Source organism: Habropoda laboriosa, unplaced genomic scaffold (genome assembly GCF_001263275.1).
Source record: "Habropoda laboriosa isolate 0110345459 unplaced genomic scaffold, ASM126327v1 scaffold87, whole genome shotgun sequence".
Taxonomy (NCBI): Eukaryota; Metazoa; Arthropoda; class Insecta; order Hymenoptera; family Apidae; genus Habropoda; species Habropoda laboriosa.
The window spans coordinates 1651806-1667734 of record NW_017100209.1 but is presented as its reverse complement, the minus strand read 5'-3'; the positions used below and the strand labels follow the sequence as shown (position 1 = coordinate 1667734).

The window sequence follows — 15929 nt, the reverse complement described above, 5'->3', positions numbered from 1 at the left end:
TATTTTACATTTTTTGTATATTAATTTTACATATTTATTTATTAAGGTACCTGTAGCCTGCAAAGCATGTCCATGTGGGCATTCATTTTTTAATGCAAGGCGTAATTCTATCAAAAGTCCTCCTAGTCCTGACAATGGGGTAATGAAAACTAGAAGAACTAATCGAATCAAACGAGAGAAACCAAATTATTATGATGCATTAGAGTATGATAAGCAGTCAAAAAAAAGTGCTAAAGTAAGCTATTTTATATTAAGGTATACAAATACAAATATTCAAGTAATTAAGATGTATAAAAGGCTTCAATTGTCATAGATCAGGAAAGCAACAGATACTGCTAGTGATATAGACTGCAGACAATTAAACAAAAAGAAGAAACGAAAAGCAAAGGGTAAAGGCAAAAGTGGAAGTAGTAATGGAATAGGAGATGATGATGATGAAATGGAAGGAATCAATGGTTTGTCTCCTGAGAAACAACTCACATGCTCTTTGATACTGCAAGAATTAAATAACAAAATGAGAGTTGTAGCCTGGAAACCAACATAAATTTTCTATATTCTAATATATTTCCTATCATAAGAAATATTAGCGTCCATTTTTAGTAAAATATAATCATTTTATATAGATATTGAAATATGTTTAAAATGCTATCTATTCATTGCATCATGAAAAATGAAAATAGTATTATATAATGTTATGCATGAATTAATAGCATGAATTTATACAAATTATATATAATTTGTGATAAAAAAAGTTTATACTTTATTTTTTATGGTCATTTTAAGATTTGTAAAGTTTTTTAAGCATTGATTTATAATGCTGGATTATCTTTCACATAGAGACATTAAGACCATATAAGTGTAAAGAATATAACTTTTATTAAAGATCGCTGTGTTTAATTACATCTGTTTGTATGAAAAATATGTATTTCCTACTAAGATTGTTTCTTTCGTCGCAGGACCTGCCGCACTTCTTCTTTTCTACAAATAATCATAATGTAACATGTAAATACAATGTACATAGTGTTTATGTAATGTATAAGGCAAAAATTACAACTGTAAGCCAGTTTCATTTTTAGAAGCAGTTCTTTACAGTGTGTATGTATATATATGTACATGTACAACACAATCTTTGTCCTATACTATTTGTTTTTACTTTGAATGTAAAACGTGTAAATGAGAAGTGTCATTTACCAATAAAACGAGAGACGTGCATTTATAAAAATTTATGAAAATTACCCTTACCTGCCGCGAACCAGGTATTTATGTAAACGTTTTCGAATACACTGAACCAAGCAATACATCATAGTGGAATAATTGTAGCGACAAATGTTGCGATTTATTAGGTTTCTATTACACATTCAATCACATTCGCAAAATATTCTTATTCTTTTGCAGTCATCTCTCCTTGACGGTTACTGTTCTCATTATTAACAGTCATCTTCGATGATTTCGATACTTCGTTAAAAACCAAGAGTAGAGGTAGACCTCCCATGACCATGCACGTGCCCATGCACAGAAAACATACGGTGTAACTTCCTGTTACATCGCGCAGGTAACCTGAAATCGTGTTTAGAAATGTGAATCCAGTTGACACTGATTACTCCTTAAATAAATAGAACAATACCTCGGCGACTATCATGCAGAATTGAGTGTCTTCAAGCTTATTAATTCAATCGTAATTAATATTTCAACGCATCTAAATACTCCAAAGTTTAGATAATTGCATACCTGCTAAAGGCGGAATAGAAATAGCTCCGACACTTTGGAACATCCTAACAAGACCATAAGTGGAGGATATTTTGTCAGTTCCGTATTGGTCTGCGAGAAGGACGGGAACCAAGAGAAACCAACAGCCCAGGCATAGTCCGTACATACCAACGGAACATGCCAGTACGTAGAAAGAATGGGCCATTGGAATTGTCAGTACTGCTACACCAGCACCCACAACACTGTTTAATAAACAATCATATTTTTTATAATAATAATAATATCTTTCTTTGTTATATTTATCTTTTAGTTCCATTAAAAAAAAGACAAATATACCTTCCAATGTATCCTTTCCGTCGATCAAACAGCTTCAAGTCCGAAAGCCATCCAAGTCCCAATCTACCGCACAAATCAAGCGCTGCAGAAATAGCCACAAAATATCCAGCTTCAGACTTGGTGTAACCGGCCGCGTGCACGTATGCCGGAAGATAGTAGAGCATGTAAGGGCTTCCGGTGGACATCAAGCTGACGGAAAAGCACATCATGATGAATTGAGGATCCTTCAATAGAGACAGGTCGATGTACTGCGCTATTTTCTGCATCAGTGTCATTTTCTCTTCCGGCACTTGTGGTTCGTTCGGAGGAACTGGACATACGGCAGTGACCGACGATCTTAGCGACGACCTGGCCTTATACACGCACGTAGAATCGGTCGACAGATCCTCGACGCTGTGCAGTATGCTCGAGCTACGTATCTTCGAGATTGGCTTCATACGGAGACCCTCACCCATCACGTCCTTCTCCTCGTCGCTGTCGGTCAGCTCGACCGCCACCACACTATTCTGATGAAATAATTCGTTCAACAGATTATGCTTCGCAGTCGAGTCGTTGGCGAATATTAACTCTAACTTCTGTTGTTTCGACGATTCTAATTCCTTTGTCGTTCTCTCGACCTTTTCCGCTTTATCCGTTAACACATTCGGCGCGTAATTGTTCTCCAATGGCCGGTAGAGGGTCGCGCTCACGCACACGTGAAGCATACAACCGCCCAGTAAAAGGATGGTACCGTGGAAGCCAAAAGTCTCCACCAGGACCTTGATCAAAAGCGGGAACATGAAGCTGCCAGCTGCTGTTCCGGACACGCATATCCCGTTCGCTAGCGCGCGATGCTTGTCGAAATATTGGGAGACGAGAATGATACCCGGTGTAGTCGATAGACCACCACCGATACCTGAAATATTGTTCCATTCGTAATTAGATTAGTTAACAAAATTTGAAAATATCTCAAGTTCAAATGAGCGTTGATTCGGGATTACAATGATAATTCAACAATTCGAATTGTTCGTTCGTATCGTTATTCTCATTTGCTTTCACTCTGGTGCTGTATCTACAGACTCTTACGTAACCAAACGACAGAAGTTGATAAGCTATAATATATATATACATATATGTATATGTACACGATGAGACGAACGCACGATCGAGAAGCATGATAAGATTACGATCAGTGAGATATGCTAGAATAATACAGACTCCGAAACGAACCTGTCAAAACTCCGAATGTAAAAAAGAGATGTATCAAGCTCGTGGCAAAGAAACTTATCGTTAGTCCTAAAGCACAGAATAATCCTCCGACGAACACGACTGCTCGACAGCTGTACTTCTGGCACAGCATACTCGTCACAGGAGCTGTATATAGATCATTCACATTCGTTAATTATAAAAGAACAACGGAAATACCGAGAAGAGAAAAAATTATGTCTATATCGGTCGTTCTCTCAAGAATCGACCAAGCTTCCGGGGAACCTTCGTACGATCGATTTTTCACGTTAGGGTACCCAGGGCAATTACTCACCAAGAGCGAGACAAAGACAGGATAAAATAGCTGGTATCCAAGACGCGACCGCCGCTGAGGAATCCTTGAACGTCTCCATCACTTCAACGTACAACACCCCGTAGGACTTCATCAGGCCAGCCACCCAAAATTGAACGAAAAACGCTCCGAAAACCACCACCCATCCGTAACCACCGTCTAATGGAAGATGCGTGGTGTTTCTCAATCTCTTCGTCTCGTTTTTCTTCGGTTTCTTCTTCTTCGTTACAGAACTTTTAGTTGAACGTAGCTCACGAGACTTTGCTATCAACGGTCTAGCGGTGAGGCTCGATATTGTTAGGAGGTTATCGTTATCCTCGTCCTCGATAGTTTCTGGACTCTGTAGATGTGGTGGCACGATCGGTGTCGACGTAGCCGTCGCCTGAACGGCCAACGAAGCTGGCCTCTTCGGTGACGGTACACCGGTGCTCAAATCGAACACCGGGGCCGAATGGATCGACAACAGGGAGCCCAGCTGGTTCTGTTGATTCATATTCTCGTCGATGACGGTCGTACCGACCATCTCCTGCGACGCTGTCGCACAGGCGACAGCGTCACGCTCAACCGAATCCTGCAGGCTCCATTCTCGTGGTAACGACATATTTCCGTGGCTTCGTTCGCGCGAGGGGGACCGTAATACATTGGAGTTACGTGTACTTTGCCTCTCTTTCGTTTGCTTCACTCCGCAAACTGTCTTCTATCACCTGATGCACCCCTTCCTCCTTTCGATCTTCGTTTTTTTTTCTCTCTCTGATTTTTGTAAAATTTTTCTACCCCTTTTTGCCTTTTATAGTTTATCAGTTCACCCTCTCTATCTGTCTATCTATGTAACACCTCTCTTTCTCTCCCTCTCTCGCTCTCTCTCTCTCTCTCGCTCGCTTTCTCGCTTTTTACGTCTCGAGGTCGTTTTACTCTATATATTTCCTACTACCTTCCGCTCTAAAATCGTTCCCGACGTTTCCGTTCCTACCTCCCGAGTTTCTCTCTCTGCTAATCCAATCGTTTGAACCAGCACGTTCTCGAAATGATCGTGAGAATATCACGCAGCTTCAGGAAGCCAGCTAGTCCACCCCTTTTCTCTCGACTTTCTCTCGACGTTATCTGCCGTCGACTTTCCTCTTCTCACCATTTACACGTTCCCCAAGGTTCTCCTGATTCGGTCTAAGGGTGCTTGGTAAATAACCGAGATGAAAGGGGTGCGCACGCAGAGGAGGTCGCCACCGAGTGGAAACTTACAGGATCGATATGCGGCCACAACTGACGCACTGGCATCTCGCGGTCTCCTCGCCACCACGTGGCTTGGAAACAATACTGTGCAGGCCTATCGGTTTATTGTCCTGTCGGTCGACCCACTTTTCTAGTCGCCTGGCCAACGCTCGTAATCCCTCTTGCCTCGAAACGTCGAAGGCCATGGACGAAAATTATTCGCAGCCAGGGAGGAATTGCTATAAGCTGGAGACATCACGAGCTGTTACTGTATCCTCCTATTATGTATCGATGAGTTCCCTGAATAAAGAGGATTAAATTAGAATCGAATTACCGTTTGGTTTCAGTCATTATTACTCTAATTGTTCCATTTAGCCAGGATTAGATGTGTATATATGTTACCAGCAATGCATACATCGCCTAAGCATGGTATCGAACGATATCTTTAAATCGTTACACTTTACACTTTGCTGGTAACATATACGTATATCGTAAGAAGTTTTTAATGTTTAAATGTAAAAAGTTGCTTTTCGATCGATCGATTCTGCGAATCGGATAGAGATAACACAAGGGGTAAGGGGTTGAAACAATAAGGGAGGGGCAGATTATGTAAAGGTTCGCAAAGGAAATTGAAGGACCAGCGGAAAAACACGAAAACACCCTAAAATCGGGAATAGTGGGGACGAAGTCTGTGCGCAGCATCCGAACGGATCAATGAGCCGCGGACTTCTGTCTCTCAGATCCACCTTCGCGTTCGACGTTAACGCTGGGTCCGTTCATCGAGCACTCAGATAAGGGCGTGAACGGTGTTCAGATGAATCGAAGGACGATTCGTACGTCCCAAAAAATTTCGTGAACTGATATACAGCGACTGTAGATTGATCGGTACGTTCAGAACTTCATCCTTGAGAGATCGTCCTTGAAGATAAACTGATCCTGAAGATAAACATGCAGTTGATATTTCTGTTTCTTCTTTTTGTAAATTCGTTGAATTCTTCTTTGTTTTTTGTTTTTTTTTTATCAATGTGATTAATTATGGAAATTATATAGTTAAGTATTCTATTAAAAAAAATTCGTGTACTTATTCTTGATCCTTTTAAAACACAGTTCCATGGCACAAGGTTTTTGTTATGTTCCGACTACATTGAATGAGGCGCCCTTGAAATCCAGTTTTTTTCATCGCAGATCCAATTACGTAATAATGAAATACGAAGGTGCCGCATTGTTCATTTTCCTGATTGTCCTGAACGATGAGGTGTACAATGGACTCGTCGCGAGCCAATTCAACAATCCCACCTTCTTTATGATCGGCGGCGTGTTTTCCAATAACGAGAGCAAAGAGTATTTCAAAAAGACACTGAACGTGAGTATGCAAGAAAAATCTCCAAACAGATTAAATCCCCTTGTAATTAACAAACTTGAGAAACTTCTTTAGTTTCGTTTCACCAATTCCGTTAAAATCTACATCAATTCGTTAGAATCCCGTTGACTCTCCATCGAAATGAACTCCTCGTGATTCAGAGATATCAAGTTTAAATTCAAAACGGAATTCGATCGTTTTTGCCCCTGTAAAAGGTCGAACGTTTAATCACCCACCCGGAGTGTGGCTATAGAGATGGATAACATTGTACAAAGAAGTTTTACTCATCGTTAATTCCTCCTTTGCCCCGGTTTTCCAGACTCTGAACTTCAACTCGAAATATGTCCACAAGGGAGTGACCTATATGCACACAGTGATCGAAATGGATTCCAACCCAATTAAGACGGCGTTGAGCGTTTGCAATTCTTTGATAGCGAAAAAAGTGTACGCGGTGGTGGTGTCTCATCCTCTTACAGGAGATCTGTCGCCAGCCGCTGTTTCTTACACAAGTGGATTTTATCATATACCAGTTATAGGTATATCTTCGAGGGATTCAGCGTTCTCCGACAAAGTGAGTCGATCCGCTGAATCGATTATACAAAAATGAATTATTTCATCCCATCGAAGTATATAAAATTTCTCACAGTTGGTTGTTTCTATATTTCCTTTAATAATTTTTTATGTTCTTTTGAAAGTATCGTAAAACCACTCCGGAACCCCATTTTTTTGGACATTTTTACTTCGATACACGTTTCTGAAATAAAAATGTATACAAAAAATTTGAAATTTGAAAGCTTGAAACAACCGTGAATATATTGATTTTCCACACAAGGGTTAAATGAAAGCAATGTAATCCTATCATAATTTCCTTTCTACATTTTTTTTTTTTAACCATGTATATAATATAAAAATATAAATCGTTAAAGATATTTAACATGGAACGTAATGCAAATCGTTTCTCGAAGGAAAAAAGATCTCTCTAGTTTCCATCCTTATTCACTGCGTCTAAATTGTAGTTAGCCAGGGGTTTTTGTACAAATAAGATTGCCCGTAATACTTCTTACGTCAGTATCACATTATCGGTATTATTATGTGTTACGTTAAACATGTATATAGCGTACTTAGACTATACTCGAAACTGCGATAACTCGAAACATTGTTCTATACACTACGATGGTAAGATTTGAAGTTTCCTCCTCTTTCAGAATATCCACGTTTCCTTTTTACGAACGATACCGCCGTACTCACATCAGGCGGACGTATGGGTCGAATTGTTGAAACATTTCAACTATATGAAAGTGATCTTCATCCATAGTTCGGACACGGATGGTCGCGCGTTGCTTGGAAGGTTTCAGACGACTTCACAGAACTTAGAGGATGATGTGGAGATCAAGGTTCAGGTATATCTTATAAAATCCTGTTAGAAGGATGATACAATTAAACTAATATTGTCATTTTATTTGTCTAATCGTTTTAAACGAACAGGTAGAGTCTGTGATAGAATTTGAACCTGGTCTTGATAGTTTCACGCAACAGCTAATGGACATGAAGACCGCACAGGCCAGAGTCTGTCTCTTGTACGCCTCGTGAGTCTCGATCAATCGATAATTTCTTTCTTTTTAATTACCTATTAGAAATCGAAAAAAAAAAGTTTATACGTTTGTATATTATAAAAGATCGTATAATCGTGTTATAAACAATATGGGGTAATGAAAACATAAAAATTTCTCTGCTTTCGTGTGTGTTGATAGAAAAACAGATGCGAATGTGATCTTCCAAGACGCAGCAGCGTTGAACATGACCGGCGCAGGATACGTTTGGATCGTGACGGAGCAAGCCTTAGATGCGCCGAACGCACCGGAAGGTCTTCTCGGCTTGAAATTAATTAACGCGGAGAAAGAGGAGGCTCACATCGAGGATAGCCTGTCAGTTCCTTTCTAATCGTACATAGACCGTCCCCACGCATGTATGTTGCGTCCGTAGCTTGGTGTATTACCACTGAAAAGAAAAACAAAAAAAAAGCAAAATGATAGAATACAATGGAACACTCGAATGCTTTTATGCATGAGAAGACCTAGAACAAAACGAATGGATAATCTCGTAATAATACTTCACAGAAAGAAAAAAAAAGAAATAACATTCTTTTCTCTTCTCGTTTGACTATTTCTCTCTATCTCTATCTTTCTCTCTCTCTCTCTCTTTCTCTCTGATGTAGAACTGTTGAGATACAATCGCATGCATAAACAACGCACAGGAACATGCACCCTGATTTCACGGCAATGTACAACTGATTTCAGATCACCGGATCACATACTCTCTTCTTAGCACACCCTCCAATCTGTCCAATGGATATTCCGTATCGTTCAGCGAAACGCTGTGCTTTGAACGTTAGGATATGTGTGTACGAGTAACGTTACTCACTCTATGTCTTTCTATCTGTGTGAAACAAACAACCCATTAACCATTTCAGATAAACTAGTAGTTGAATGTATGCTCGACTGGAGTAACAAGTGTCTTCAATGAAAACGGTAGACTTGAACGTTCGTAAAGAACGTTTAGATATCTGAAGAATCTTTCGTTTGAAAATTATACTTAATATATATATATGTTCACATATGTATATTTAAACATTGCAATTTTTTATAAAATTGTAGTCTAACAACATGCACATTTCAGGATAGTACTCGTATCCGCTTTACGGGAGATGAACAAGACGAATGTGATCACGGAGGCGCCAAAGGACTGCGGTGATTCTGGATCCATATGGGAAACCGGCAAGAGTTTATTCAAGTATACATTACTACTTTCTTAAGATACGATATAAGTGGTAATGTGTTATCACGAGTTTTACTGGTTTAGATACATCCGTGAACAAGTACTATCGGACGGTGCAACGGGTAAAGTAGCGTTCGACGACAATGGAGATCGCATTTATGCGGAATATGACATCATCAATATTAAGGAGAATGGTAATCGAGTCTCCGTTGGACAGTACTTTTACCCGGCTGTAAGTGACATTAAAAGAAGGATGTTTTTCAAGTAGCAACTGACGAAGTGACAATAATACCTTTGCTCTTTCTAAAGATTACCTCAAAGGGTTTAACATTAACTAAGAACTACGTTAAAGAATTTAATATAAATAGTAAATGGTATACGAGGACCTTTAATTCTTTAGTATTAACATTCCTATTGTGCCGTAGAATGGTACCAAAATGACGCTGAGCGTGAATGAGTCGAACATAACATGGCCTGGCCGATTGCAAACAAAACCAGAGGGTTTCATGATTCCTACGCACTTAAAAGTGCTCACAATCGAGGAGAAGCCGTTCGTCTACGTCCGCGAGATTGCAGACGGTGAACTCTGTCTTCCAGAAGAGATTTTCTGTCCCCATTTTAACATCACCGAACAAGAAAGTACGCGTTCAGAAAATGTTATGATAAAACAGCGTGTATTTCTTCCTGGTTAATGAAGTGTTTCGAACATTTGCAGCTACGAAGATGTTCTGTTGCAAAGGGTACTGCATAGACTTGTTGAAAGAGCTGTCCAAGGCCATCAATTTCACCTACAGTTTGGCTCTGTCCCCCGATGGACAATTCGGCAGCTATATGATCAAGAACAGTTCAGGTGCGACAGTAGAAGCATGGTAGAACAGTCGTAGATGTAAGATCACCTAGTAGATGAGAATACACCTTAGTGTAAAAATGATCTGGACTTAGCTCATTTCATTATAGTTGGAGGAAAAAAAGAATGGACTGGACTGATCGGAGAGCTGGTAAACGAGAGAGCAGATATGATTGTCGCTCCTCTGACGATCAATCCGGAACGCGCCGAGTTCATCGAGTTTAGCAAGCCTTTTAAGTATCAGGGAATTACCATTCTTGAGAAAAAGGTACGTCTTCGAGTGCCTAATTTGTAATGATCTCATTATCGATAATTTAATTTGTAAAGAAATTATTTAAAAATTTCACTATCTATTGAACTACAGTTAACTTTGTACTCGTATTTCTTGGATAATGAACGTGTTAACGTGATTATTTCTATAGCCATCAAGATCCTCGACCCTGGTGTCGTTCTTGCAACCGTTCAGCAACACCCTGTGGATACTGGTGATGGTGTCGGTGCACGTAGTGGCTCTAGTTCTGTACCTCCTCGACCGGTTCTCGCCTTTCGGGAGGTTCAAGCTAGCAAACACTGACGGTACCGAAGAGGATGCCCTGAACCTGTCCAGCGCCGTCTGGTTCGCCTGGGGAGTTCTGCTCAACAGTGGAATCGGAGAAGGTTCAACATTTTCTTGTGAAATAATAATTTAAAAATATATAAAAAAAGAGAAATGAAAACTTCGTCACCTTAGAAAGTATACATTATGGTCAATGATCATTAACATTGAACCTTTAAGGAATGTATTTATAGCCAGCACTATAGTACTCTTTTGCTAAGTGAGGCATTATTAAATCGATTAACCGCTGGCGGAAACGTAGTTGCGTAAAAATACTTCGATCTCTATAAATGAGAGTTTCAGCAACATTTTATAAAATAATATTCTATTCTAATAGGTACTCCACGGAGTTTTTCTGCTCGAGTGTTGGGTATGGTATGGGCAGGATTCGCGATGATTATCGTTGCCTCTTACACTGCCAATCTGGCCGCTTTCCTGGTGTTGGAACGGCCAAAAACTAAATTGACTGGCATTAACGATGCTCGAGTAAGTATAGAGTGATATTTAAAGATACGATTGAAAATAAGCATGCAAATGTTTGCGTTTTATTCATATATCGACCATCGCTATCACTACCATTGCTACCGCTGTTGGTATTGATTTTATTCAAGGTAGCAAGGATATGTCGAACGACCTGAAAAATTTAACGTACTCGATTGTAGCTCAGAAACACCATGGAGAACCTTACGTGCGCCACAGTGAAGGGCTCCGCTGTGGACATGTACTTCCGTCGACAGGTTGAACTGTCCAATATGTATCGCACAATGGAAGCAAATAATTACGACACTGCCGAGGAAGCTATCAGAGACATTAAAATTGGGTAAAGAAAATTGGAACAAATTTTCGCCTGTTATAGTAAAATAAAAATTTTCTCACTTAGGAATTGAAGGTTCCAAGGATAATTTTCTGTTTGTAGGAAACTTATGGCTTTTATATGGGACAGCTCTCGCTTGGAATTCGAGGCTGCTCAGGATTGTGAATTGGTAACTGCTGGTGAATTGTTCGGTCGTTCTGGTTACGGAATTGGTTTGCAAAAAGGCTCTTTATGGGCGGATGCTGTAACCCTCGCTATTTTGGATTTCCATGAAAGTAAGAATTTAATATACATATAATATATATTTATCATTTTAATAAAAGGATTAAAATTCTAACAATGTACCATTACTTTTAGATGGTTTTATGGAAAGTCTCGACGACCACTGGATCCTTCAAGACAATAGACAGCAATGTGAACAATCTGAAAATACACCGAACACTTTAGGGCTGAAAAATATGGCTGGTGTTTTCATAGTGGTCGGGGTTGGAATTATCGGTGGTATAGGGTTGATCATTATCGAAGTGGCTTATAAAAAGCATCAAATTCGCAAGCAAAAAAAGATGGAACTAGCGAGACACGCGGCCGACAAATGGAGGGGAGCGATCGAGGTAAAGACGAAATTGAACGTAGATCCTCCGCTGGAATCGTACGTCTTTCGTGCGATATCTTTCGTTGTCCTTTCCTCAGAATTCTATGTTTATCAGTAAATCGCAAGCAGCCAGGACGAAGTAGGGGAGCAACGCAGGGAATTCTAACAGACCTCGTAACAAAAAGAAACACGATCGCCAAACAAATAAACACATACATTATAGATGAAAGCACAAAGATTCACACGCTTCGCAAGCTTTAGCAACAAGTATCTCTAGTTACGGCAATAAAAATTCGATTTTTGCGCTTACGATAAAGCTGGTATGAAATACGATACACAAAGAATCTTACGTCGTATTTCACGCTAAAATTGCTTCTTCTATACACAGCATCGAGTATCTATAAATTTGGCTTCTTTATATTGATAATAATTAATACGCTTCAGACACCATTAACCTTCTTCCCGCAAAGGCGTCTATACACGTGTTCTTGAGAAATGTACCTTTAGTTTGAAACGTGCGCTGCGTAAAGGTTAAGCTACCATTAGACACGCAGAATATTATCATAGTTACGTTTCGATACGATTCATATATTGTAATGTAAATTTAATAGCATTAGTCCAAGCAAGGAAATGAATGCGATCTCGTTCAAGACACCTGGTTTATTCTACTAATTTAATTTTCTGATTTTTCAAATGCAGAAACGCAAGACACTGCGAGCTTCGATAGCCGCCCAAAGGAGAATCCAAAGCAATGGGCTAAACGATCCTACGACTGTGAGTTTAGCGGTCGATACAGTAGCTAGATCGAACGTCGCACCGCGAAGTCCTGGTCGAGCATGGCCGGGGGACAGTGACATTCGTCAACGACCAATTCCACGTACAGATGATATCAGATTATCGCCGGTCGCTTACACAGCAAATGTTTCACATCTCATAGTGTGAAAACACTGCCACTTATCGATTACATGTATCATCGTAAAATATCAAAATGTTATGTCATCATCTGAGAAAATTTTTGTTAGATATGACACATGTGTAACAGTGTTGAAAGTAATAAGGTCTGTTTTATGCAATAAAGATTGTTGCTTTAAACATTTGAATACAGTGTTTCGGTGTTTTTGATTAATAAGTGTACTTTACGAATTGATGGCTCTTACGAAAATTATCGTCTGCAGATATTCAGTAGATTTTCATTAGTGAGAGTAGATGTCTCGACATATCTCACTTGCATAAGTGAGTTTCTTACTATGATTTATCGTTTAAAACTTTCAACGATTAATCATAATCAAGTATGTGTCACTATGCGATTTCTTAATTATGTATATGCCATTGTTCCACCTATACATAATGTACTGAAAGGCCGTTTTGTCTTTTACTTTTACAGCTATATTTTTATAAATAAAATTATGCAATTAATATTGTTCTTTTTGGAAATATGTTTTATTTTAACGCATCTATATCCATTTTATTATCTACGCATTACTCGTAACTCCAGGGACTGATATGTACTCAATTTTTAAATATTTTTAAATAGCATCGTTTATTTCATAAAACGTATAATAACTAGAGTCAACGTATAATTTCTAGTTAGCACGTGTGCATTGTATCGGTAAAGATCATTATATATCGTTGCAGCTGAATATATTTATTTATTCAAAGCAATCTTACGTTATTGCTAATATTATCAAAAGAGAATTACAAAATGTAATTAAAATTCTCAAAATACAAACACAATGAAAGTATTGGATATTAATAATTTTATTTTATCGAGGACGTAGTGCAAGTTTCTCGATTAGTCAATAAGTTTCCACTCTATCTCCATTTCCCTGCACCATGACCACAGACATAACATATGAGAACAAATTGTGTCAAGTTTCTCACCGCTGTCATTTGACGAACTTTCGTTATCCACTGTACCGGATTTGTTTTCTAGGTGGCTTTTAAGCTGTTTAATTAATTTATACTTGGAAGGTATGGCGGATACGACAGCGGAAGCAACACGCCGTTTAAATGTTAAAAAACAAACTTTGGATGACGCTTATGCAGCGCCTGCAAATTTTCTGGAAATTGACGTGATTAATCCAATCACACACGGCGTCGGCAAGAAACGGTACACTGATTATGAAGTTCGTATGAGGGTAAGTAATAACCGCTTTTGTTTTAAACTTATGTTCGTTTATTAATAAATGATCAATGAGCATCTTTATACTCTGATTACCAAATTTCTTTTCGCCACTTATACGCAACCTAAGATCGCGTACTTTTGTCAGGCTAGATAAACTTCATAGATTTCTGCATTCAAAATTTAATTAAGTCGTGTTCATTCGCTAATTTTATAAAAGTGTAAGCTTTCTTATACTTCATACTTTTCCTTGTATAAAAAATTCAGCGTTGCTGTCAATACTTACATACAATCACGTTAATTTTGATCTTTTATAATAATTTATGAAAGTTTGTCAAAATAAAATTAAAATTTTTATAACATATTTGTCGGTATTAAATATGTTTCTTGATGAAACAAATAATAATAACGTTGATAGTAGTAATTACATTTTTCTTATAGACATTAACCAAATGTATCATGGGCTGTGTCTGTTATCTTACTTTTAATGATAAAAATGAGTAGATACAAAAATATCCATGCTACTGAAGCCATTTATTGATCTTAAATTAATATGCATGAATCACCTCCTAAAATTTGGTGAATAATAGTTGTTATATTATAATATATTTTACATACCAAATGTTATAAAGTAATGAATCTTCATTTCAGACAAATCTTCCAGTTTTCAAAGTCAAAGATTCTACTGTAAGAAGAAGATATAGTGATTTTGAGTGGTTGAGGACTGAATTAGAAAGAGATAGCAAGGTCAGTAAATAAACTAAATATAGAAAATGAAAATAAATTAATTTCTTTAAATATACTAACTTTATTTCTTTAAATGAATAAGATTGGCATTTTATAGTAATGCTAGGAAATTGATCTATTTTTATTTATTGCAAACTTATAGATAGTAGTGCCTCCACTACCAGGAAAAGCTTGGAAACGTCAAATGCCTTTTCGAGGTGATGATGGTATTTTTGAAGAAGATTTTATTGAAGACAGAAGAAAAGGTTTAGAAGCATTTGTTAATAAGTAAGTATGTTAAAGCAGTTTGCAGTGTAGTGTAAAAGTTTTAAATCTATTCATTTTTACTATGTAGGATATAGTAAAATTTGTTCAATTAAATTAAAATCACACATATTATTTCAGAATAGCAGGACATCCATTAGCACAGAATGAACGGTGTTTACATATGTTTCTTCAAGAACCTGTAATAGACAAGAACTACGTACCTGGAAAAATACGTAATACATAAGTTATACTAAGACTTATTGCAAGTATATTTTCCTCCCCACCTTCAATATGTAAAGTTATATTTGATTATTTTAAAATTTTCATTCTGAAAATATATTAAGATCCTTCTGTATTTATGCAATATTTAATCGAGCTTTTCACGCTGTGATGTTACATTAGAAATTTGGTTTTGAAGGTTGTTGTGTTTGTAACACATGATAAAATATCCAGAAGGATCTTATTGAGTATCATTATCAAACACAGGAAAGAAATAATAAAGTTCTCTCTTCTTGTTTTTTTCCCTAATAATGTAGTTATATTGGCTTTTTATGAAAGATTTATAAATTGATATTTATAACCTTCAGAAATTACACAGTAATGTTGTATACAACAGTTCAATTAATATATAAATACATGAAATTTATGAATTTCAGAATATGGCTTAAAAAATTAAATATCAAAACAAAAGTTACTTACTTACAACTTGTTCAATAGAAAAATAGTAAAAAAATTGTTTTTCCAATAGTTTTATTACCGTTTTGTTGTGTATGAGTAATATCATTGTAATAAAATAAAAAATGAATTAAATATTTGATATTTTCCTATATTGTTTTCTATTGGACAATTTGTAAATAACATATAAATTTATTTGTAAACAATGCTATTACAAATAGATAAATAAGACAAACTGAACTAAAAATGGGGGTAAATCTCTTAAAAATTGTTTATTATTTGATATTCTCTATACAACAAGATGTTAACAATCGAAAATTTACTGAACTTAAAGTTTTGTTTATTAATGATTAAATATATATATAAATAA

General features: G+C 37.3%; 4 protein-coding genes across 4 annotated transcripts in view; 3 read left to right on the top strand and 1 right to left on the bottom strand.

The window, feature by feature from the left end:
* Positions 1 to 544, top strand: part of LOC108570767 (UPF0547 protein C16orf87-like) — a 981-nt gene extending 437 nt beyond the window's left edge. Inside the window, exons 2-3 of the mRNA XM_017932672.1 lie at positions 47 to 235; positions 314 to 544. Of these exons, the coding sequence (XP_017788161.1) occupies positions 47 to 235; positions 314 to 544 (420 nt within the window). The remainder of the gene's footprint in view (positions 1 to 46; positions 236 to 313) is intronic.
* A 698-nt stretch (positions 545 to 1242) lies between these two features.
* On the bottom strand, positions 1243 to 4181 carry LOC108570713 (monocarboxylate transporter 12). The gene is made up of 5 exons (XM_017932612.1): positions 3563 to 4181; positions 3253 to 3396; positions 2044 to 2938; positions 1729 to 1949; positions 1243 to 1557 (listed from the first exon to the last, which is right to left on the bottom strand). The coding sequence occupies exons 1-5, from the start codon at positions 4179 to 4181 to the stop codon at positions 1382 to 1384; spliced, it is 2055 nt and encodes a 684-aa protein (XP_017788101.1). The 3' UTR covers positions 1243 to 1381.
* A 1409-nt stretch (positions 4182 to 5590) lies between these two features.
* On the top strand, positions 5591 to 12711 carry LOC108570702 (glutamate [NMDA] receptor subunit 1). The gene is given in 17 exon segments (XM_017932599.1): positions 5591 to 5671; positions 5972 to 6149; positions 6466 to 6717; positions 7352 to 7546; positions 7632 to 7732; positions 7898 to 8071; positions 8823 to 8936; positions 9006 to 9153; positions 9347 to 9577; positions 9645 to 9801; positions 9885 to 10036; positions 10191 to 10425; positions 10701 to 10849; positions 11026 to 11183; positions 11280 to 11452; positions 11535 to 11788; positions 12469 to 12711. Coding segments are annotated over 16 exon segments (2898 nt in total). The 5' UTR covers positions 5591 to 5671; positions 5972 to 5987.
* Positions 12712 to 13647: 936 nt separating this feature from the next.
* Positions 13648 to 15162, top strand: LOC108570759 (sorting nexin-12). The gene is made up of 4 exons (XM_017932663.1): positions 13648 to 13907; positions 14543 to 14638; positions 14781 to 14905; positions 15023 to 15162. Exons 1-4 carry the CDS (start codon positions 13743 to 13745, stop codon positions 15126 to 15128), a joined length of 492 nt encoding a protein of 163 aa, XP_017788152.1. The 5' UTR covers positions 13648 to 13742; the 3' UTR covers positions 15129 to 15162.
* The last annotated feature ends 767 nt before the right edge of the window (positions 15163 to 15929 follow it).